The sequence below is a fragment of the Myotis daubentonii genome, chromosome X (assembly GCF_963259705.1).
Source record: "Myotis daubentonii chromosome X, mMyoDau2.1, whole genome shotgun sequence".
NCBI lineage: Eukaryota > Metazoa > Chordata > Mammalia > Chiroptera > Vespertilionidae > Myotis > Myotis daubentonii.
Window position 1 is genome coordinate 135,077,735 of NC_081861.1, and position 24,556 is coordinate 135,102,290.

Below are 24,556 nucleotides of genomic sequence, written 5' to 3' on the forward strand. Positions count from 1 at the left end.
AAACTACGGCCAGCGGGCTGGATCTGGCCCGTTTGAAATGAATAAAACTATTGAAAAAAAAGACCGTAACCTTTTATGTAATGATGTTTACTTTGAATTTATATTAGTTCACACAAACACTCCATCCATGCTTTTGTTCCGGCCCTCCGGTCCAGTTTAAGAACCCATTGTGGCCCTTGAGTCAAAAAGTTTGCCCACCCCTGAACCAGGAGGTCAGTGGCTCAATTCCAGGTCAGGGCACATGCCCGGGTTGCAGGCTCCATCCCCAGTAGGGGGCGTGCAGGAGGCAGCCGATCCATGGTTCTCTCTCATCATTGATGTCTTTCTCTCTCCCTCACTCCCTTCCTCTCTGAAATCAATAAACAATATATTTTTTAAAACCATCAACAAATTCATTAAAAAACAAAACACAAATGATGTTTATGTACTTGACTGCATAATTGAACACGTGACACCCAGAACATGGAACTCAAAGCGATTCAGTTGTGGTCCACCCAGCCAGCCACCTGGCACAGGTGGCACTCAAGTGGGGGCATAAACTGTCTCCTTCCTGGGGAGTAAGAGAGAGGGAACAACCAGAACACGTCCCCACATTGTCAGGGACAATAGTCATTTCAAGCTGTGGAGCTGACAGTTAGCGCCCACACATGGAATTCTGACAATCACACGGGAGACGTTTTCTTGCTGCTGGATTTGCAGGCAATCACTCCAATTCAGTCAAACGAATGGTTAACATGCAAAATGTTGGTCAAATCCAGACACATTTTCAGGATAATTGTTTGAATCATAGATGCTAACTACTCTGATACCAGAAGCACTCGCAGATGAATACGACATGCTCTTCCATTTGACCTATGCTTTTTAATCAGATGGAAATATTATTGTTTAATCAAGTGACTTGAATCAAAAATTCTGGCGAGAGTTCCTTCCAAGATATGAAGTAGTGGCATACATCAGCGATTTGTCACCGGCCCTCTAGTCTGAAGGCCGCGCCGTCTGGCATAGAAACTCTGGTCACGCCACTGAAATCACCGGGGACTTCAGCGGAGTCAGTTTTATGAGAGACACAGTTGATTTGACCAGCATTTTCACTCGTAAAAATGACTGGAGACAGTACTCTCTGACCTGTGTTTTCACTTTGTTCTGCTCCTCTCAAAATTGTCTAGCTGTAGGTGTTAGCGTCTGCAGCTAAAGAATGCTGGGGCAAGGAAGGGTTGAAGGAACAGTGAGGTAATGCAAGAAATTGAAAAGCTTGAAATCTTGAGGCAGCTCCCGGGAGAACCTGACAACCCGAGATGTTAAAATAGCCCACTATCCCAAAACAGCCTGCCAATGTGATCGCACCTAGGAGAAAATATGGGTATCTACACACATAAGATACTACACATATGTACATGATTCATAATAGATGTGTGTGTATGCACACAACTGCCTTCCATACTCATGCCCTGTGTGTACATGGATAATGCTCAACCCAAAGTAGGAGGCGCTCAGATTTGTTTTTTGCATGTTTTCTTCTATACTATCTACTACATGGTATTGTTATAAACCATATGTGTTGTTTTTATCATAAAAAACAACAAATCTTTTTTATTTTGAGGATAATATTCTCAGCTGCGTCCAGCTCAGCCACCCCACACAGACAACTAAAGTACAATCCACAGCTAATGAAATCTAAAGCTGCGCAGAAGTCCAAAGTGGCGAGGCAGTGGTAGGAGGGAAAAGGAAACTTATTCTTCTCTGTGGGAGTCGAAAGTGGTTGACTTTTTTTGGGTGCTTGTCCTGGGGCATATTATGTCCAACTAGAGACCCGGTGCATGAAATTCATTCACAGGTAGGGTCCCTAGGCCTGGCCGGAGATTAGGGCCTATCTGTGGGGCGACCTGTGGGGTGATGGTCCCCCCCACCCCCCGCTGGCACCTGCCTTGGCTGGCCTGGCACCGCCGATTGCCAGCCCCACCCTCTGCCACCGCTGCTGGGCTGGGGGCAGCTCCTGCCTTGAGCGTCTGCCCCCGGTGGTCAGTGCACATCATAGCAACCTGTTGTTCTGCTGTTCGGTCGATTTGCATATTAGGGTTTTCTTATATAGGATAAAAAAATATAAAAATTTAAGTCAAAAAAATGTATACTAGCTCACTAGTTGCTTTCATTTCCCTAAACTGATAGGCTCAGCTGGTCAAATATTTTAGAGTTTAAAATAATAATGATCATTATGGAATAAACATATACCTGGCCCTCTTCTAATGCATTTCTTTCTCTCCCTGGCCTGGTAAGGCAGATACTATTATGATTCTCATTCTCCAAATGATGTAGAAGAGTTACATTAAACTGAAAGGCAGGGGAGTAAACATAGAAGCTAAAAAATCTAATAAGGGGGCAGAGGCAGGGTTCAAAGCCATCAGACCCAGGCAGTCTGATGCCACAGCCTGTGCGCTTCACTACTGAACCCTGTTACTTATTTGCAAAATCCCAGAAGCAGCAAGTTTCCTTTGGTCTGAAGATAAATCCATAGGAGCCCGTTGAAATAAGTACATAAATGTGTATAATAAATCCTTACTAAAGAGAGCATGGTTTCTAAAAGGGAAAAGACAGCCCATTGCATCTTTCTATTCAACTGTGTTGATAGTGGAATATCCGTATAGTCCAAAGAGAGTGTCTGAGCGAAGTTCTCCTCATTGGAGGAGACCAATGAGGCGAGCAGATTGTAGAATTTGAGATTTGCCACACACTCTATGGGCCAGTGTTCACTGTATGACCCCCCCACCCCAATCTCAGTTGAGTGTCCAATAATCATTCCGTTGTGGGTCTTCAGGGTGGCTGCAGATGGGCTGCTCCAGGCCAGCCGCAGTGGGCCCTTCTGTGTCGCACTGCAGACCAGGGAGAACTTAGCTCCAGGCTGTAGGCTGGCTGCCCCCCGAGTTCATTCTGGGGCTGAGGCTGAAGGGCGAGCAGCCCCTTGAGGGACATTCCTATGGCCATGCAGGAACCACAGAAACGAGCTCAAGCATATTTCCAACCTTGGCTTATGGCATCCTTGCTAATATGCCATTGGCCAAAGTCAGTCACCTGGTCTCGCTTAACAGCAATGGTGTCAGGAACTAGCTTCTGCCCCTAGTGGAAGGGAGGGGAGTGCATCCGTGTCAAAGAATCCAACATCAGTGAGTAAACCCTACAGTAACTTAAACGCCGGCGGCCTGCTTTTGTCACGGAGGAGTTTGGCATGAGCTTCCAGAAATGGAGTAGGTGCCCGCCTCTGGCTATTCCTCTTCACCCACTCAGCAGGGGGTCGTTTCCATGGTACAAACGATGGATCAGTGTTTTCCTAAACGGAGCCATCGAATGGGTTTAGCAGTCTAAACCAGGGGTGGACAAACTTTTTGACTCGAGGGCCACAATGGGTTCTTAAACTGGACCGGAGGGCCGGAACAAAAGCATGGATGGAGTGTTTGTGTGAACTAATATAAATTCAAAGTAAACATCATTACATAAAAGGGTACGGTCTTTTTGTTTTTTAGATTTATTCATTTCAAACGGGCCGGATCCGGCCCGCGGGCCGTAGTTTGCCCACGGCTGGTCTAAACCTTGTTTCCATCGCCATTCCTGTCCCTCTGGTGGTCTGACTCTGTCCACGTGCTGGGAAAATTCACTAGCCCTCCCAGCCTGGAATGGAAATTAAACTAGCTTTCACAGCCTGCAAGGAGACTCGGGAAAATGAACAGTAGGCATCCCTGCAGAGGCAGTCCCAGGAGGCCGAGCGCTGGGGGGGGCGGGCGGGGAGGGGGGCGCTTACCTGGTGTCACTGAGCGAACGACCACTGGCTTTTCACTCCCTGCCACGAAGCCGAATCCCAGGACGGGGTCCCTCCGCATCTCCACCTTCCGCGGGGCCGGGGGGATGATCTGGCAGCTGTCCAACCGGGGGTCATCAAATGGGATTGCCTGTGTCATGTGACTGTGGGAGAAACACACACAAGAGAGACGAGGCATCAGTGTCTGCGGGCTGTGGCCCGGTGATTTCATCCTCTGCCTATTCACAACCTCCTACTCTGCTTGGTAGAGGAGCGGGAGAGAGAAACATCCATGTGAGAGAGAAACAAGGATCCGTGTCTCCCATTCGAGCCCTGGCCAGGAATCGAACCTGCAACCTTTCGGTGTTTCTCTGGCTCTTAAGGAAGTCTTCACTCAGGCGCATTATCCAAGGCAGCCTTATTTGAGGGTAGAGTTCTTAGTTAGAATTCTAGAAATCTCCTTAAAGCAATGTAAGCCAAGATTACATTGATTATTTCAGCGACACAGACTTAACTCACTATTTTCTCTCTCTAATCTTCTCAGTAAGTAAAAGCACATCATTTCGAAGGAAATACCTGGAAAGAGGCTACTCTATCTGCCATCTGGATGACATATCGTTCAGATGCAATGAAGAAAGACGGAGAAGGAGGGTTCTGCTGTCCTCGTGTGTAATTAATAAGAGTTAAGGAAAATCAATGGCAACCCTCCAGGGTCTGGCCTTTAGACACATCTCTCTGACTGGGGCAATCAAGTTCAAAATCCCTTTGAGACGGAAACGTCTTTTCCACTTAGCAGCTTTGATCTGGAACATTGGGGAAAAGAGAGCGTTCGCTGAGATCTGACATGAGGGCCGTGTGCTGACGCTCATCTGTCATCCTAGTTCATCTTCCGAAAATCCCCTTCTAGGGGGCCCATTGACCCCCCCCACCTCCTGTCCGCAAATGACAAGAGGAAGAATAACCGGCCAAGTTCACTCTTCTCAGGTGTGGGCCAGGTGCAATTCCCACCACATCTTCTCATTCTAAGCCAGCGGCTCTCAACCTTCTGGCCCTTTAAATACATACAGTTCCTCATGCTGTGACCCAACCATACAATTATTTTCGTTGCTACTTCATCACTGTCATGTTGCTACCGTTATGAATCAGCATGTAAATATCTGATCTGCAGGATGGTCTTAGGCGACCCCTGTGAAAGGGTCGTTCGACCGCCAAAGGGGTCGCGACCCACAGGTTGAGAACTGCTGTTCTAAGCGTTAAGTACTCGACCAGCTAGGTAATTTGCAAGAACAGCACAAAATGAAACCGTGGGGCCCCTTGTGAACACACTGTTAGGAACGTCCAGAGAGCTGAACGTGGCCTTGTGTCAGTGCATGGGTCACGCGCGAATGAAACTGGCCCCGGGCGAGTGCTACCCCCAACCATTCTAGAAACAGCCAGGCTCACAGGGGAGGGGCTGTCTTAGGTGACATAGCAGGTGCTGGTCGGGGCCCAGAGAGGAGACATGGCTACCGTGGCGGAACACGTGCTTGGCAGGAGGGGCCCTGGGCAGACCTCAGGGGGGCAGGTCACGTGGAGAAGCATGGTCCTCCAGCCCAGCCGGCGTGGCTCTGTGGTTGAGCGTGGACCTATGAACCAGGAGGTCACGGTTCGATTCCCAGTCAGGGCACATGCCCAGGCTGTGGGCTTGATCCCCAGTGTGGGGTGTGCAGGAGGCAGTCGGTCAATGATTCTCCCTCATCATTGATGTTTCTATCTCTCTCTCTCTCTCCCCCTCTCTCTTCCTCTCTGAAATCAATAATAACATATAATTATATATATTAAATGTAATTATATAGTAATAAATATATTTATTACTATATAATTATATATTATTATAATTATGTAATATAATTATATAATAATTCTCTCTCCCTTCCTCTCTGAAGTCAATAATAACATATAATTATATATATTAAATGTAATTATATAATAATAAATATATTTATAATTATATAATTATATATTATTATAATTATATAATTATATAATTATATAATAATTCTCTCTCTCTCTCTCTCTCTCTCTCTCTCTCTCTATATATATATATATATATATATATATATATATATATATATATATTAAAGAAGTATGGTAGTCTGAAGGACAGAACTCAAGACCCTGATTTAACCAGCAAAACCCATCCAAGAGTGAACCCCGGTGCCCAGGGTGGGAGCCTCAGACAGGGCTCCAGGCAGGGAGGGGCTGAGATATAGGAAACACGCGGGGAAGTCAGGGCTGGGAACCAGGGCAGCGGGAGGACCTCCGATGTCCCTACAGCAGCCCGTTGGATGGGAACTTGACCTCTGACATCGCCCCCTGACATTAATCCCTCTCAGGCCTGAAACAGGCAGGGCTGCGTGTGCCTGGGGGAGAATGGGGCCCCCTTGGGGTGGAAGCCCTCATTCCATTCTCTTGCCTCCTCTGTAAGAGGTCCAGCGCGGAGCCACCTTGGGAACTGAGTCTCTCCTTTTATCCCAGGATGGAACAAAGGAAAAAAGGGAGGGGAGAGCCCCATTTTTGGAGCCTGGCCCTGAGCTCTGAGTTCGCACCATAGTCCATAGAACACATGCTCTACATGAGCACAGAAGTGAAGTGATTCGCTAATGGTCACGTGTTGAAGAACAGAGCACGGAACCCTGGTGGGCGGAACTGTCAATTCCAAGAGTACAGAGGGCCTGGGGCGACGGCTCTGCTGCCATGGCCAGTCCTGTGAAAAGCTTCCAAGCTTTTCCGAAGTTGCCGGGCTTGGCTGCACATTACAGTCACCCAGGAAGCGTTAGAAAGTCCTAACGCCCAAGTTTCACCGCAGACCAACCACATCAGCATAGCTGAGGGCGGCAGCCAGGATCCATTCTTATATATCTTTATTTTTATTGTTATTTTTTAAATATATTTTTATTGACTTCAGAGAGGAAGGGAGAGGGAGAGATAGAAACCTCAATGGTGAGAGAGAATCATGGATCCGCTGCCTCCTGCACACCCCCTATTGGGGATGGAGCCCACAACCTGGGCCTGTGCCCTGACCGGGAATTGAACCATGACCTCCTGGTTCATAGGTCGATGCTCAACCACTGAGCCACACCGGCCGGGCCAGGATCAATTTTTAAGAAGATTCCCCAGGTGATTCCAAAGTGGAGCAAGGTTTGGGGGCCATTCTCCTGCCCAGGGAAAGCTGGGGTGCAGTCCCCCCTCTAGATTTTAAGAGGACACAAGCGATGAGCTCCTTTAGCATCCATCAGAGAGGTAAGTGAAAATACTGGAAGCATCTGTAGCTTCATTACCCTCTTGCCACTGCGTGCTAGTCTGCAGTTTTTAATTCCCCATTCATAAACTCTCTATTATATCATTATTTTAGTAATACCCGGCACTTATTAAATACTAATTTCATGCTATGCATTTTACGAAATGCTTTCCATATGTTAGCTCATTTAATTCTCCAAAACAACTTCATAATGCGCTCATTTCATTAACACCTATTTCTTGCACGCCCACTGGATTCTCAGTTCGGGGGATACACTAGGAACGCAAACAGAATCACAAAATAATATGTTCACTCCAGTGTTCCGAGGCAGAGACTAAACTAATAAAGGAGTAGGATGTATGGCCTATCAGGTCATTATCAACACGAAGGAGAAAAATAAAGGGGGAGGAAGCGTAGAGAGCTGCTGGGGGAGGGGGAGGGGGAGGGTACCGCAGTGTGATACCAGGGGTCAGGGAAATGCCTGAGGAGGAGTCTTTCCGGCAGTGGGACCCCCAAGTGCAAAGGTCTGGAGGGGTCCCAGGCCTGGAGTGAGCATTCGTAAGGGACAGCCCTGAGGCCAGTGACGGGGGAGGCTGGAGGCAGTGAGGGGGGACGGGTAAAGAAGTGTTGGGGGGAGCCTGGCCAGTGTGGCTCAGTGGTTGAGCATCGACCTATGAACCAGGAGGTCACGGTTCAATTCCTGGTCTGGGCAAATGCCTGGATTGCTAGCTCGATCCTTAGTAGGTGGCATGCAGGAGGCAGCCAATCAATGATTCTCTCTCATCATTGATGTTTCATTCTCTCTCTCCCTCTAGCTTCCTCTCTGAAATCAATAAAAAAAAAAGGAAGTGCTGGGGGGGAGATTAAAGGTCACACAAGCTCTGGGAAGGACAGTGTATTGCTGTGAGTGAAGTAGAAGCCAATGGAAGGTTCTGTGTGAAGAACGTGATAGCTGCTGTACTGAGAACAGACAGGAGGGGGCGCTGGTGGGAGCAGGGAGAGCACTGCAGCACCCACTACATCAGTTCTAAGGGAATAAATATCACGCTGGCTTGGACCAGGGTGAGGGTGGCAGAGATGGCAAGGAGTTGTTGGGTTTTTCATTAGAGGCCATTGTGACAGAGCAAAGGGGGGGATTTCTTTTTTTTTTTTTTTTTTTAATTAAATCTTTATTGTTCAGATTATTACATTTGTTCCTTTTTTTTCCCCCCCATAACTCCCCTCCTCCCAGTTCCCGCCCCACCCTCCGCCCTCACTCCCCACCCACTGTCCTCATCCATAGGTGCACGATTTTTGTCCAGTCTCTTCCCACATCTCCCACACCCCTTTCCCCCCCAAGAATAGTCAGTCCATTCCCTTTCTATGTCCCTGATTCTATTATAATCAACAGTTCATTCTGTTCATCAGATTATTTATTCACTTGATTCTTAGATTCACTTGTTGATAGATGCATATTTGTTGTTCATAATTTGTATCTTTACCTTTTTCTTCCTCTTCCTCTTCTTAAAGGATACCTTTCAGCATTTCATATAATCCTGGTTTGGTGGTGATGAACTCCTTTAGCTTTTCCTTATCTGTGAAGCTCTTTATCTGACCTTCAATTCTGAATGATAGCTTTGCTGGATAAAGTAATCTTGGTTGTAGTTTCTTGGCATTCATCACTTTGAATATTTCTTGCCACTCCCTTCTGGCCTGCAAAGTTTCTGTTGAGAAATCAGCTGACAGTCGTATGGGTACTCCCTTGTAGGTAACTGAGTTACTTTCTCTTGCTGTTTTTAAGATTCTCTCTTTATCTTTTGCTCTTGGCATTTTAATTATGATGTGTCTTGGTGTGGTCCTCTTTGGATTCCTTTTGTTTGGGGTTCTCCGCGCTTCTTGGACCTGTAAGTCCATTTCTTTCACCAGGTGGGGGAAGTTTTCTGTCATTATTTCTTCAAATAGGTTTTCAATATCTTGCTCTCTCTCATCTTCTGGCACCCCTATAATTCTGATGTTGGTACGCTTGAAGCTGTCCCAGAGGCTCCTTACACTATCCTCGCATTTTTGGATTCTTTTTTCATTTTGCTTTTCCCGTTGGATGTTTTTTGCTTCCTCGCAATTCAAATCATTGACTTGATTCTTGCGCTCCTCTGGTCTGCTGTCGGGCGTCTGTTTAATATTCGTTATTTCAGACCGTGTGTGCTTAATTTCTAGTTGGTTCCCCAATATAAGATCGAGGGTCTTATTAGTTTTCGTGTAGATCTCATTAAGTCTATCGGCAGCTTCTAAACAGTTCTTGAGAGACCTTAAAAGTGTGGTTCTGAACTCTATTTCTTCCATTGACAATTTTGTCCTGTTTCTTTGTCTCCGCATTTTGTTATGCTTCTTTGGTGCACCCCCTAGTGGTCTTTGTTCGCAGTCTTATAGATAAATCTTGATTGTTGTAGCTAATTCCAGGGAGGGTTTGACCTCCAGGCCAAGTGGCTATGAGAATCAGCTGTGTCAGCAGTGAGAGAACTTCTGTCCTCTAGGGAGGTGCTAATCTAGCCTTTGCCTGAGGCTATCCGGTAAATGCCTCTGTGCAGGGCTTGGGCAGGGCGGGTCGCACAGGATCAACAGGGTGGGCTGGAGAGAGCAGTTATGGTGACTCTCAGTCCTGTCCCCAGGGGCTCTGCCTCTCTGAGTCCCAGCACCCGCTGCAAGGCTCGGAGAGAAAGCTGCACTCGCTCTGACCGAAGCCAGACAGTCCGCTTCTCCCGTTTGAGCCTGGGTCCCTAAAGACTCGCCTGTATCTGGAGCTCAGAGTCTGCGACTCCCTCCCGATTGAAAACAACAACCGCGCCCTCCTCCGCCAGCCCGCTCTGCGCACTCCGCACCTCAGAATTTGACTTCAGCACTGCGCCTCCTCTGAGTGTCCGTATGCGTTTCTCTTTCCTCCTAGTTGTAGGACTTCCACTCAGCCAGCGTTCCTGTGGTTCTGGGCGATGTCCGTTCTGTGTTTTAGTTTCACTTTTGAAGTAGTTGTTCAAAGCAGCAAACTCCGGCGTTAACCTATGCCGCCATCTTGGTTCTCCTCAAAGGGGGGGATTTCTACTCTGGAACCTTATTTCTGCACACACAGAGCATCCGGTAAGGATCGATCTGTGAGCACGTTGTCTAATGCAAGTCCTATGTCCTGATGTATCCAAATTACAGGAGATGTTTCTCTCCAAGGAGCTAATACTTCCGCGTTTGCACAGAAAACATAGACATGCTCGGGTCTAGGGCCCAGTGGTCACAAATTGCGGCTTGGCAAACCTCGCTTCGCGAGCCACATGCGGCTCTTTGGCCCCTTGACTGTGGCTCTTCCACAAAATACCGACTTCTGCGCATGGGCCACGAAGTTTCAGTCGCACTGTATGTGTGCGCCCGCACGTGGTATTTTGTGGAAGAGCCACACTCAAGGGGCCAAAGAGCCGCATGTGGCTCGTGAACCGCAGTTTGCTGACCACGGGTCTAGGCAAACCTGAAGTCCGAGATGCTAGTTCAGAGTGAGACTTGGGAGCCAGACTCCCTGGATTTGGAGTTGGGCCCCATCACCTCCTAGCCCTCGACCTGTACAAAGTACTACATCACTTGGTGCCTCAGTTTCCACATCTGGAAAATGGTGACATTAACAGTAACAATCGCATAAGAAGGTCATGAAATTAGATGAATGAATAAATGTAAAGCACTTAGCAAAATGTCTGGCTCACAGGAAGCAAAAAGCACTAGCTGTTCTTTTCATCTCTCGAGGTCCATGAATAACAAGGAATAGGTTTCAGACATCATCCACTCATTCAATCTTGTTAAAATATGAAAACAAACTCAATAACGTTTCAAATGCCTAAGCCCAATTCTCAGGGAGATGCCTCACAAAGGCGGGGTAAGCTCCGAGGCCTTCAATTGGAAAAATCAGATCAAGTGCGATGACACATTAAACACAAATTTAAGTTGATATCCGTGAAGCAATATGTCCCCGATTACAGAAGGAGACAGGAAGCAAGAATAAAACGCACTCTCCGGAGACTGAAGCACTGTTAGTAAGTTTTCCTCAGTCATGTTTCTGGATCACTTCAGTGAGCGCTCAGTCCAGGGGTAGGGAGTGAGCCCGGGGCATAGCGAGATAAGCCAGTTGGAGAAAGATAAATATCACACGATCATTTGTGGAATCTAATGAACAACATAACCTGATGAACCAAAATAGATTCAGAGACAGAGAAGCATGGAACAGACGTCAAACCTCAGAGGGAAGGCAGGGGAGTATGGGGAGGGGGGATAAGAGATCAACCAAAGGACTGTATGCACGCATATAAGCATTACCCATGGGCACAGGCAGTAGGGGGCTGAGGGCATGTGCTGGGGGGGCAGGGGGGGGAGGTCAGGGAGAGGTCAATGGGGGAAAAAGGAGACATATGTAATACTTTCAACAATAAAGAATTTAAATTAAAAAAAATCCCCGAAAAAAAAGAAAATGAATCCAACTAATTATGTTGCAAGGGGTGGGACACAGGGACAGGACCTTTCATCCCAGACACTGCCATCCTCTGTGCCAACAGAGCATCTGACATTGGGCCCTTTCATTTCATCATTTCACTGTCGTTTCCTCACCCCAATCAGGTTTGAAACTCACAACCAAATGTTCATTTTGCGGTCGCTGCTTGCTCTAGCGTTTTCGTTTATTGTTCATCAGTTTTTTGTTTTTTTTTTTACTTTTTTGTTTTGCTTGCACTTGGAGGACAACCTTCCGATGCCATTATCATTTTCTTGCTCAACAGGTCGGACTTTCAGAATAAATGATCTAAAAATCATCGACCTCTGTCGCTTTCCCGGTGAGAATGAATCTGCACTAAGATGCTCTCCCAGGAAACATCACTTGGTTCTGCGTGTTAAGGCAAGCACTTTTTGGCTCTCTCCTTGCAATATTTTTTATAAAGATGCTTGAGTCGTTTTGTAATGAGCTGAAATAGCAGCATTTTCGTAACCTGCTGAACATGCTTTGGTGAATTCTGCTGCTGAGCCTAGAACACAGCTGATGAGCTCCACAACCCTCTGGCCACAGCCCCCAACCTTCTCCAACAAACACACAGAGATAGGCCAGGATCCATGACCTGAAAGCACAGGTTAACTGCCATGAACAATGTGTCCGCGAATGGGAGGAGCAATCTTCCTGAGTCTGACAGGTTCGTGTGAAAACGAATGAAGGCAGTCCTGCTGCCTAACTTTTCTGAACAGGAGGAGGAGATCCCCTTGAACTCTTGGAGTTTTCTAACTCAGTAGAGGCAAAAGGTGGGCACATCCACTGTATTACGAAGCATCACTTGGACTAAGGTAAAGTTCCCTGTAAGGAAACCTGAAGTAAGGTCCTACTTTGCAACATGTGCTGAGTGGAAAGATTTATTTGATTGTTTGTTTATTATTTTTTAAATCCTCACCCGAGGATATTTCTCCATTGATTTTTAGAGAGAGTGGAAGAGAGAGGGAGAGACAGAGAGAAACATCGACATGAGAGAAACACATCGATGGGTTGCTTCCTGCATGTGCCCTGCCCAGGGCTCAGGCTGAGGAGGAGTCTGCAACCAAGGTATGTGCCCTTAAATAAAATCGAACCTGGGCCCCTTTGGTTCACAGGCCAATGCTCTATCCACTGAGCCAAACCGGCTAGGGCCTGAGTGGAAAGATTTAGAAGCCATTACCTTTGGGGTGGACTTAAAGCATCGAGGAAGATGGTGGCCAATGGGACACCTGGGTAGTTACGACTGGAACGAAAAGGAGTATAAATAAGCCTGTACTTCTGAGTGCCTAGTTCTGCTGGAGAAAGTCATCGTTGGTGGTACCTCTCAGGGAGGACCAGCTGAGATTACAGGAGAGAATCAAGTGCTTATCTATATATCTATAGTAATAAAAGGGTAATATGCTAATTAGACTGGACGTCATTCCAAACATCCTTCCTGACGAGGCTGGGGCCCGAGGGAAGCCAGCCCGGGTCCCAGGTGCCTGCCAGCCACTGCAGGAGGGAAGCCCGGGTCCCGGGTGCCAGAAGGAAGCCAGTGCCAGAGGGAAGCCGGTGCCAGAGGGAAGGAAGGCCTACTCTTGCAGGAATTTTTGTGCATCGGGCCTCTAGTATATATATAAAAGGTTAGTATATAAATTGTCTGCTCGGGAGTTTGACCAGGAGAGCGGGAGTTCAATCACTTGCTATGACGTGCACTGACCACCAGGGGGAGGCGTGGAACATGGCGGGCAACCAGCAGTGGCGGTGGGGCGCTGAGGGAGCAAGGAGGAGGTGGGGAGTTGGGGAGGCCAGGCCTAGGGACCCTACCCTGCGCAGATTTTGTGCACCAGGCCTCTAGTGTATTATATTCTCATCTTCAATTACTCTTCATTTACTCCCAAGACATGGTTCACCACTGGATGCAACATTGCTTTTCAGTGCCTTCCCACCACCCACAGTACACATTTCTCTACTCCTTGATTCTGCTAACATTTCACTGCCCAAAGCATGCCACATGGATGAGCCCAGATGTGAGAAACAAACAGAACTGGTGTAGTTGGGCATGCGCTCTTGCTGCTCTATCACCACATTGAGAAGAGCTTCTCAAGGTATCTGCAGCCCCTTCAGCTGGGGCTCCAGAGAGGACACATGTGGGCCAGACCAGAGCAGACACCGCAGTGAGGAGCCCAGTGTAGCAGAGCTGCCACCCCCCACCCCCAAGTCCCAATCAGCTAGCTGAATGAGGAATAATAAATGATAAAATACAACACTAAATTTGGGGAATGTTTGTTACGCACCAAAAGCTCACTCATACAATCTATAAGTAGTGCTCTTGATATTGTTAAAACCCTGAAATTCCACATCCCAAAAGAATTCTTTCCAGCAACCATATTCCCCACACCATTTGTAACATAAATATGTTACCTTGGACAGATAACAGACACTTCCAAAGGAAACATCTCTCCTCATTATCCCTGTATCTCCCCTCATCATCCCTGTTAACATGGCAGTTATGGCAATCCGATTATTCTTCAAACTTTCTCACATCCCTGGCAAGACTTGGGTAGTGGTGGCTCCCAACGCAAGGCTCAACAATTCCTAAGCCCCATTATGGCCTGTGAGAGAGCCTATTAATTAAAGCTCTAAGCAAAACTGCTATTAGGCAAGCCAGAGTTCACCAGAGTAAGAATGTAAGTAAGAAAGGTAAAGAAAGCAGAAGCATGGATTGTTAAACTTGATACGTTAGAAGTGAGAGTGGAAGAGAGAGGGAAAGACAGAAAGAAACACTAGACCCATTTTTAGGATCCTAGCAAGCCAAAATTATTAAATGTGTGGCAAAATAAATTTTTTCTTGCCTGGCTGGCATGGCTCAGTGGTTGAGCATTGACCTATGAACCAAGAGGTCATGGTTCGATTCCCGGTCAGGGCATATGCCCAGGTTGCGGGCTTGAGCCCCAGTAGGGGGAATGCAATAAGCAGTCGATCCATGATTCTCTCTCATCATGGATGTTTCTCTCTCTCTCTCTTCCTCCCCCTTCCTCTCTGAAATAAAGAAAATAAAAAGAATATAAAAAGAAAACTTACATAGTACTTGGAAAGCCAAGAGAATCCAGTAGGCTTAAATGTAGAAATCACAAAATGTTTAGAGGGATCTTGGAGAATTTTAGGAGTGTTTGAAATACATGAAGCTTAAATATGGTAGACTAAATATGAACATTTCAGGTCCCTTCAAATTAATATATAGATTTAATGCCATCTGATAAAAAAAACCCCAGCAGTCCTTTTTAAATAGTTCAATCATAAGAATTCTAAATATTATATAATAATATAAAAGAACACTCTGAACAAGAAAACCACTTGGGTTGTCTAGCCCTACAAGGGACCAGAACCTATTATAAAATAATAATTCTGCCCAGCCGCGGGGGCTCCGTGGTTGAGCGTAGACCTATGAACCAGGAGGTCACAGTTCGATTTCATGTCAGACCACATGCCCAGGTTGTGGGCTCAGTCCCCAGTAGGGGGTGTGCAGGAGGCAGCGGATGCATGATTCTCTTTCATCATTGATGTCTCTCTCTCTCTCTCTTTCCCTTCCTCTCTGAAATCAATGAAAACATATTTGGGGGGGAAATTAAAACAACAATCCGTAGGGTACTGTGACAATGGCATGGCTATAGGAAAGCATAAAATGATCTGAAAGCAACTGTGACCAGAATAAAACAAGGGTTTCAGGGTAAATTTAGAGACGCCTGCCCAAGAATTCCATGCAAGCGATGGCTCCGCAGAAACGAAAAGTGCTTTATTTAGCATGTAAACCATAAGGTTGCCTTGGCAAAGAAAACCATTGCATTAGAGTAGAGTGGCTATGACAATGTTTTGTCCTCCACGGGGGTTGTTGGCTACCTCGGGACTATGAACTAAAAGAGTTGTCTCTTCAGAGGAAAAGAGATATTATAATCATAAACGGGAAAGGACCTCATTTTTTAAAAGAAACTTGGGTGGTGGCAAGGACACAGGGAGACAGATGTTTGGAAAGGATTCTAACACTGTGTTTGCTTTATTGAAACGTATGCAAATAGGCATCTATGAAAAGAGCAGCCTTTGAAAACTTGGGCACGAATTTTCCCAACCTGTTTCATAACCTTCCAAAGGTAGCACATTAGTGGACTCTGAACTCATTTGTTAAATATAATAAATGCGACATCTTCCATTGGGTGGGCAAGGACAGTGGACGGCCACCGAGAAATACGGAGCTGATTTTCAACAAAACCCCTGGTGTAAGGGGGACTGAATACGAGGGGGTCATGAGCTAGTGCGCAGGCGGGTAAGACGCCTCCTGCATTTACTTCTGCATGTTTCCATGCTTCCTCTTTTCCTCCCTGACAGTGATTAAAACCAAGTAGAGAAAGAAGCTGAAGTTGCACCTTTTTATTCATTAAAGCAGAAAGCCAAGATGCTTGAAAATAAGCAGGCATCCTCCATCACTGCGCTGTCATTTAAAATACTTAATAATTTCTAACGCAGCAGTGACAGCAAACCGTTTTCAAATGATTAAAATGTATGTTTCATCTTCATCCCATCTTATTCTAACGTCTCATTCTAACAGCTTTCTTACACATGCCTTATACTCTCCATAGTATTTTTTTACAGTAGTGCATATATGCATAAATTGTGAATAAATTAATGTATATGGGGGGTGTTCAAAACGTTTTTACTAATAGGAGTACAAAATCAAAAATTGTAGACATTGCAGGGCCGGTGTGGCTCAGTGGCTGAGCATCCACCTCTGAACGAGGAAGGTCATGGTCAGGGCACATGCTCTTGTGTAGGAGGCAGCTGATCAATGATTCTCTCTCATCATTGCTGTTTCTATCTATCTCCTGTCCTATCTGAAATCAATACAAATATATAGTTTTGTAAAAGGTAGAGATTTCTGTTCTGTATGATCCAGGGATCCCTGACTTACGGTGTGAGCCCAAAGGGGGAATGCTATAACTCAAACCGGAAGGACAGAATCCTTGATATTACAAAGCTCCCCTTAGCTCATGAGAAGTCCAGCTCTCACCTTCATAAGTCTTCAGGGGCATTTGTAGAACCTAAAAATGAAGCTGGTGGCCCTAACTTGTTTGGCTCAGAGGATAGAGCGTCAGCCTGTGGACTCAAGGGTCCCAGGTTCGATTCCAGTCAAGGGCATGCACCTTGGTTGTGGGCACATCCCCAGTACGGAGTGTGCAGGAAGCATCTGATCAGTGTTTCTCTCTCATCGATGTTTCTAACTCTCTATCCCTCTCCCTTCCTCTCTGTAAAAAAATTCAATAAAATATATTTTTTAAAAAAATTTTTAAAAAAATGAAGCTAGTATCAGGGCCCAGGTCACGCTGCCCAAGATATCCCACGGTGGCATATGGATTCTTTTGAATTAAAGTTACTTAAGAAATTGCCTTGGCAAGAAGAAAACCCCGACCGCTCTGAGCCCTAAAAGCATGGATAGGTCTCCCACTCGATGGGTGCCCTCCCTGCTCCCGAGGGCTGAGAGATAATCTCGGCAGAAGCTCTAGCCGGTGTGGCTCAGTGAATAGAGCGTCAGCCTGCGGACCGAAGGGTCCCGGGTTCGATTCCGGTCAAGGGCACATGCCTGGATTGTGGGCTCGATCCCCAGTAGAAGGCGTGCAGGGAGCAGCCAACCCATGATTCTCTTTCATCATGGATGTTTCTCTCTCTATCTCCCTCTCCCTTCCTCTCTGAAATCAGTAAAAATATTTTTTAAAAATTAAAAAAATTATTCAAAGAATCCAGCATGGAAAGCTTGTATAAACACGCCGTGCAAGGCGTGACTAATTTACAACCCCAGTCCAAAACCTGTTTAGATCCCTCAGCAGCAAACACCCAGACCTTGCTGACATCTCTTTCTAGTGAGCACAAACTTTCTTTGTCCTGTCAATGTCTTCAACGAATGTATCGTTTCTTTGTCTCAAAAGTATAAAGGTTCCAGGTTCCATCATTTCTTTCAGCCTCATGTTTTTGATCTGAGCATCATATTACGCATATCTCGTATGCACGTATTAAATGGTTTCTTTCTATGAATCTAGTCTTGTGCCAATTTTATGATTTTGTTATTATTCCAGCTATAAGAATAAAGGGGGACTTCCCCCTTCCCTGACAATGGTAAGGGATCACTTCGATGACGAAGAACTCCTGAGAGAAGTTCAGAGAAGCTGGTAAGAAACTCACCGAATCAAAGGTGTGGGCCAACAGTCCAGTTTTTTTCATTTATTTTAAAATATATTTGTATTGATTTCAGAGAGAAAGGGAGAGAGAGAGGGAGAGAAACATCAGTGATGAGAGAGAATCATGGATCGGCTGCCTCCTGCACACTCTCTACTAAGGATCAAGCCCGCTACCCAGGCATGTGTCCTGACCAGGAATGGAACTGTGGGTAACGGGGGAGAGTGTGAAGAGAGAGTAAGTATGAAGGAGAAATGAGGTGAGAGAGAAGAACTATAAGGCATGTGAGAATGCTGTGCAATGTCAGCCATACAGCCTTTGTGTAAGCAAAAGGGTATCCTCTCTGGAGAGATCAAAGGCTCTAAGGCAGTGGTCGGCAAACTGCGGCTCGAGAGCCACATGCGGCTCTTTGGCCCCTTGAGTGTGGCTCTTCCTAAGCCTTAGGAGGACCCTAATTAAGTGAATCACAATGTATCTACCTATATAGTTTCAGTTTTAAAAATGTGGCTCTCCAAAGAAATTTCAATCGTTGTACTGTTGATATTTGGCTCTGTTGACTAATGCGTTTGCCGACCAATGCTCTTAGGATTAGGTTCTGCTATGGAATAGGTCGAGAAAATAAAAATCCTGAAATTCTGTCCACATTCTGGGAGGCTAAAGTAGACTATCTCAGAAAAAAAGGTTAACAAAGTTCTTAAACGTTAGCTTGAAAGAGCATATTATTCAATTTCTCTCCGAATTAGAATATTACTCCTTTTGAGGATTATCGTTCAAAGGAACAGAGTTTAAGCAGGACCCAGACTGACACATTTTTCCAGTCTCGCGTTCAGCTTTCGCAAATGAGATGCAATAAATCAAGGATCTATAAGGGCTTGTATAAATTAACGTCCAAAATAGGTTCCATTAATTCATGATCAAATTTATCCTTCAAGGACTCAGTTCGATTTGTCAATAACACTACTGAAAGCCATTTGAACAATTAGCCAATGATCAACAGCAAGTTCATCTACTCAGAGATTTTTGTCATCATTTAAGACGATGACTTTAGCGCCTACAAAATGCTTATTGACTGCGCCTTGAGAATCTAATTGTAGGATCTAAAAGGGCAAAATGTTTGTCAGTTTCCCTAAAGCTGCAAAATCCCTACAGCGAGGCTGGTAATCAATCATAATAATTGAGTTTGTTCAATGTGTTTAAGAGATGGCTTTTCTGCTAATGACACGCTAATGTGTCAGAAGCAATAATAATCAAGTCACATTCTCGGCTGGTTACTCTCAATCTCACCTCACACCATTAACACCAGACATGCACCGCTTCCAAGGAACACTGTCCTCCATGAAGATTTATGGGGATTAAAAATGTAAAAGACATCCTGGCTGGTGTCGCTCAGTGGTTGGGTGTCAACCTATGAACCAAAAGGTCACCCTTCCATTCCTGGTCAGAGCACATGCCCGAGTTGGGGGCTCGATCCCCAGTAAGGGGCATGCGGGAGGCAGCCGATCCATGATTCTCTCTCATCATTGATGTTCCCATTTCTCTTTTCCTCTCTGGAATCAATAAAAAAAAAAATATTTTTAAAGTGGGCTAGAGGACGCCCTAACCAGTTTGGCTCAGTCGATAGAGCGTTGGCCTGAGGACTGAAAGGTCCCAGGTTTGATTCCGGTCAAGGGCAAGTACCTTGGTTGTGGACACATCCCCAGTAGGGGGTATGCAGGAGGCGGCTGATCAATGTTTCTCTCTCATTGATGTTTCTAACTCTCTATCCCTCTTCCTTCCTCTCTGTAAAAAAATCAATAAAATATATTTTTTTAAAAAGAAAATAAAGGTGGGCTGGAGGAAACAGGCTTTGGTGCGCCTACACCGTGCAAGCAGGGAAGCCCTTCTAGTTCAGTAGGGAGAAGAGAAGACTCATCGAAAGGAGACTGGTAAGGATCTGGCAAGATAATGAGTTTCCTGTCACCCATCTCCATTTCAAAATAAAAATATTAAACGTCAGAAATTGCACGAAGTGCCACAATGTTCTGATATTTTTCATGATATCTACTTTGAGCTATTTCCTTAAAAATATTTCATTTTTCAGACCCAACTTAGCTGACAACCTAAATCACACTTCAATTCTCCCCATTAATTAATTCTGCGTTACCCAGGGATCTGTTTTTAAAAGGCATTCCAGCCCTAGCCGGTTTGGCTCAGTGGATAGAGCGTCGGCCTGCGGACTGAAGGGTCCCAGGTTCGATTCCGGTCAAGGGCATGTACCTTGGTTGCGGGCACATCCCCAGTAGGGAGTGTGCAGGAGGCAGCTGATCGATGTTTCTCTCTCATCGATGTTTTCTAACTCTCTATGTCTCTCCCTTCCTCTCTGTAAAAAAAAAAAAATCAATAAAATATATTTTTAAAAAGTGATAATAAAAACTAAAAATAAAAGCCATTCCAGCCCTGGCCGGTGTGGCTCAGTTGGATGAGGCTCCTCCTGTGCGTAGAAAGGTCGCGTGTTCAAGTTCAGGTCAAGCACATTTGGTCCCTGATCAGGGTGCGTAGGTGGGGGGGGTGTGTGTGTGTGTGTGTGTGTGACAACCGATGTTTCTCTCTCCCATTGATGTTTCTCTCTCATCATCTAAGACCTGAAGATCCCTGCTGGCGAGTCCTACCCAAGAAAGGCATTCCAGATGATTTTATCGGTGCGGGTTCAGGCCCACATTGGGAACAGCTTGGGCTCAGGGGCAGACATCCAGGGAGAGAGCTCAAGGGCTCAAGTAGACAGCCAAGTAGACAGCCAACCTTGCACTTCACAGCCGCCCTCACCGCACAGCTGGCTGAGTGCCGGCCTCTGGGATACCTTCCTAATTCCCTGGGACTTTCTGGAGAATCCGAGTTTCCGGATGGAGAAGCATTTATGGGAGAAAACAGCAATTCTTCTTCTTTTAAAATATATTTTATGAGTGGGAAGAGATCAACCAAAGACCTTGTATGCATATGTGCATAACCCATGGACACAGACAATTGGGTGGTGAAGGCCTGGGGCAGGGGGCAGGGGCGGGCTAGAAAGGGGACACATGTGATACTTCCAACAATAAAGATTTAAAAAAATAAAATGAAGTTTCTCCATCTGTAAAACAGAACCCCAGTGCAAGGTAAGAATATGAGGTCATTTAGGTCAAGTGCCTGGCATAATGCTGACACACAGCACGCCCTCAAAGGGATGGCTATTAATATTATTGATAATGGATTCTATATTTTTTTATTTATTTTTTAAAAAAATATGTATTTTATTGATTTTTTACAGAGAGGAAGGGAGAGGGATAGAGAGTTAGAAACATCGATCAGCTGCCTCCTGCACACCCCCTACTGGGGATGTGCCCGCAACCAAGGTACATGCCCTTGACCGGAATCAAACCTGAGACCCTTCAGTCTGTAGGCCAACGTTCTATCCACTGAGCCAAACCAGTCAGGGCTTTGATGATGAACAATTTGATGACTTGAAGTGACATTTGCCACTCCATTAGCATGAACCCAGACGACAGTCGATAATGGAAAAGCATGTATAATAGAGGCATGGATTCTTTTCCCGTGGCTTCTCACACACACACCGGAGCTGCTGACACTCGAGAACATTCCTACTTGAACATCTAAAGTCCAAGCCAATTATATGCTGGAATAATTAACATGTGTCAGCAGTATTCATTTGACTAAATGCAGATTTCTTATGCTCATAATTGATGTTTAACAAAATAATGGAACATAGGTATTTTCAATGACATATATTTAGCAATTTTATGGATGTTTCATTAACTTGTCATAACAGTACATTCATTTAATTCAACTTAAGGGCTGAAAACTACTTTCAACCTTTATTAGTGTGAAACACTTTCTGGGCCGCACAAATCATGGGGAAAACAATTAGAAATCTCAGGATAAAACACTGAGAGAGCTTGCTCCAATATCTCTTTCATTTTTAAAAATAGCACTAAGCTTGGCCGGTGAGGCTCAGTAGTTGAGTGTTGATCCAGAAACCAAGAGGTCATGGGTCTGATTCCTGGTCAGGACACATGCCCGAGTTGCCAGCTCAATGCCCAGTAGGGGGCATGCTGGAGGCAGCCGATCCATGAAATTTCTCTCCCATCAATGTTTCTATTTCTCTATCCCCTCTCCCTTCCTCTCCTTCTAAAAATCAGTAAACATATTTAGGGAAAAAAAAGAGTATTAAAACTTTATGCCCTTCTATCTTCCTTACTTCCTTACAATTGATTTCCATTGTCTTCAATACTTTAGAGTCCTGTATCTAAAGTTTAAGTCATATATATATATATATATATATATATATATATATATATATATATATATATATTTGCTTTTTTACAGAGAGGAAGGGAGAGGGATAGAGAGTTAGAAACATCAATGAGAGAGAAACATCAATCAGCTGCCTCCTGCACACACCCCACTGGGGATGTGCCAGCAACCAAGGTACATGCCCTTGACCAGAATCGAATCTGGGACCCTTCAGTCCTAAGGCCAACGCTCTATCCACTGAGCTAAACCGGTTAGGGCTCATATGTCTTTTCTTTAATCAGGCACTAAGGTAGGCCCTGAAGAAAAGAAGCATTACCATAACAGCACAGGGGCGGCTGATGTTCACCAGCGTGCCAAGCACTCGTCTTGATTACATGCATTCCTCATCGCAGTACTTTTCACAACAAACATACTTGGTGGGAGTATTCTCATCATCATTTCCAGTGGAGGGCACCGAGTCACAGGGGCAGTAAAGTAATTGGACTTCGGAAGGTTAGTAAATGGCAGTTGAAGGAGGCTCCCACTGCACCATGACATTATGAAACCAAATATTCTCTAAAAGAAACATTCATAGTCCGATAGAGAAGAAATGATCCAGAAATAATACATTAATGAGACAGCTTAGGGTCTTGGGCCCAGAAATGAAAAATACCAGGTGGGCTGGAAGCCACGCTCAGACCAGGTGGTCAGAATGAACATGGCTTAAGCTAAGTGTAAAAAATGTCATCACCCCTCCACTCTCTACTAAGAAACGCAGCAGTACCTGATTTTTCCTCCCTCCTAACTGCCCGCTAAAAACACTGACCTGCATGTGCAGTTGACCTAGATTTGACCCTACACGACCTTCCGATGGCATGAACAGAGTCACAGGAAATGCGGCAGGAAAAGGAAGTCACTAGATCTTGAAATGGTCCATTCCTCAAGGCTGTCTTTTTCCCAAAGCCCATCTTGAATGCAGACTGGTGCAGCCATTATGGAAAACAGTATGGAGTTTCCGGAAAAAAATTAAATATGGAAGTGCCATTTGACCCAGTGATCGCACTTTTAGGAATATATGCTAAGAAAATCAAAATAACCAATCAGAAAGAATGTATGCACCCCCATGTTCATAGCCGCACAATGTACAATAGCTAAGATCTGGAAACAGCCCAAGTGCCCATCAGTAGATGAGTGGATAAAAAAGCTGTGGTACATTTACACCATAGAATACTAGGCAGCAGTAAAAAAGGATCTCTTACCCTTTGAGACAGCATGGAGGGACCTGGAGAGTATCATGTCAATGAGATAAGCCAGTCAGAGAAAGACAAGTATCACATGATCTCACTCATATGTGGAATCTAAGTAACAAAATAAACTGATGAACGGAGTGGATCCAGAGTCATGAAGTCATGGAACAGAGTGTGGAATCGTGGAGGGAAGGCAGGGGAGGGTGGGCGGGTGGGAAGTTATCAACCAAGAACCTTGTATGCATATATGCATGGCCCACGGCCATAGACAATGGGGCCGTGAAGGCCTGGGGCAGGAGGCGGGGGTTGTCTGGAGGGGGTCAATGAGAAAGGGGGATATATGTAATACTTTCAACAGTAAAGAATTATTAAAGGCCGAAGCCGGTTTGGCTCGGTGGGTAGAGCGTCGGCCTGTGGACTGAAGGGTCCCGGGTTCGATTCCGGTCAAGGGCATGTGCCTGGGTTGTGGGCACATCCCCAGTGGGAGGTGTGCAGGAGGCGGCTGATCGATGTTTCTCTCTCATCGATGTTTCTAGCTCTCTGTCTCTCTCCCTTCCTCTCTGTAAAAAAATCAATAAAATATATTTAAAAAAAGAATTATTAAAAAGGAAATGAAAAGAAAAAATAAAAGGAATAAAACAAAACAAACAAACAAACAAAAAGCCCACCTTTTCTCAAAGGCCCGCTTTGTCTCCAACTTATAAGCGGCCAATCAGGGCCAGCTCCTGTCTTCTTTGCTGTCTCCCTTGTACACCAGCATAAGCTTAATAAGATCTGTCTGGAAATTTCTCTGGGGTTTCCTCTCGATTTCTATCTTGGGGAACCCCAGAACCCCAATGCTGGTAACATGAGGGCAATACAAAGAAACCCTAGGGAAAGAATAACCTATTGTTTTAAGTGGACTTAACAGAATATCTGTTTTGAAGGTAAATAAGCAAGACCCCAAACATGTCATATACAAAGTTTCCTATAGTAAATATTCGATGTAAGACATTTAAGCAATGAAAATACTAGAAGAAAATACTAAAGAGTACATTTAAAGTCTTGGGGTTGGAAGGGCATTTCTAAGTATAACATGAAATCCAGAAGCTACAAAGGAAAAGACAAACAGGTTCAACTACTTAGCAATTTAAAGGGCAAAAGCATAAGCAAAGTTATAAGACGACACACTAGAAGAAAAATTTTACAACATATAAAGCTGACAAATACATAATACAGTATCCTATATAAAATAAAGGCTAATATGCTAAGTGTCTGGTCGT

General features: G+C 45.2%; 1 protein-coding gene across 2 annotated transcripts in view; it reads right to left on the reverse strand.

Moving 5' to 3' along the window:
• FRMPD4 (FERM and PDZ domain containing 4) overlaps positions 1-24,556 on the reverse strand; it is a 192,790-nt gene that overhangs the window by 101,343 nt on the left and 66,891 nt on the right. For both annotated transcript variants that reach the window (XM_059679131.1, XM_059679130.1), the window contains exon 2: positions 3,791-3,951. In XM_059679131.1, the coding sequence (XP_059535114.1) occupies positions 3,791-3,951 (161 nt within the window). The remainder of the gene's footprint in view (positions 1-3,790; positions 3,952-24,556) is intronic.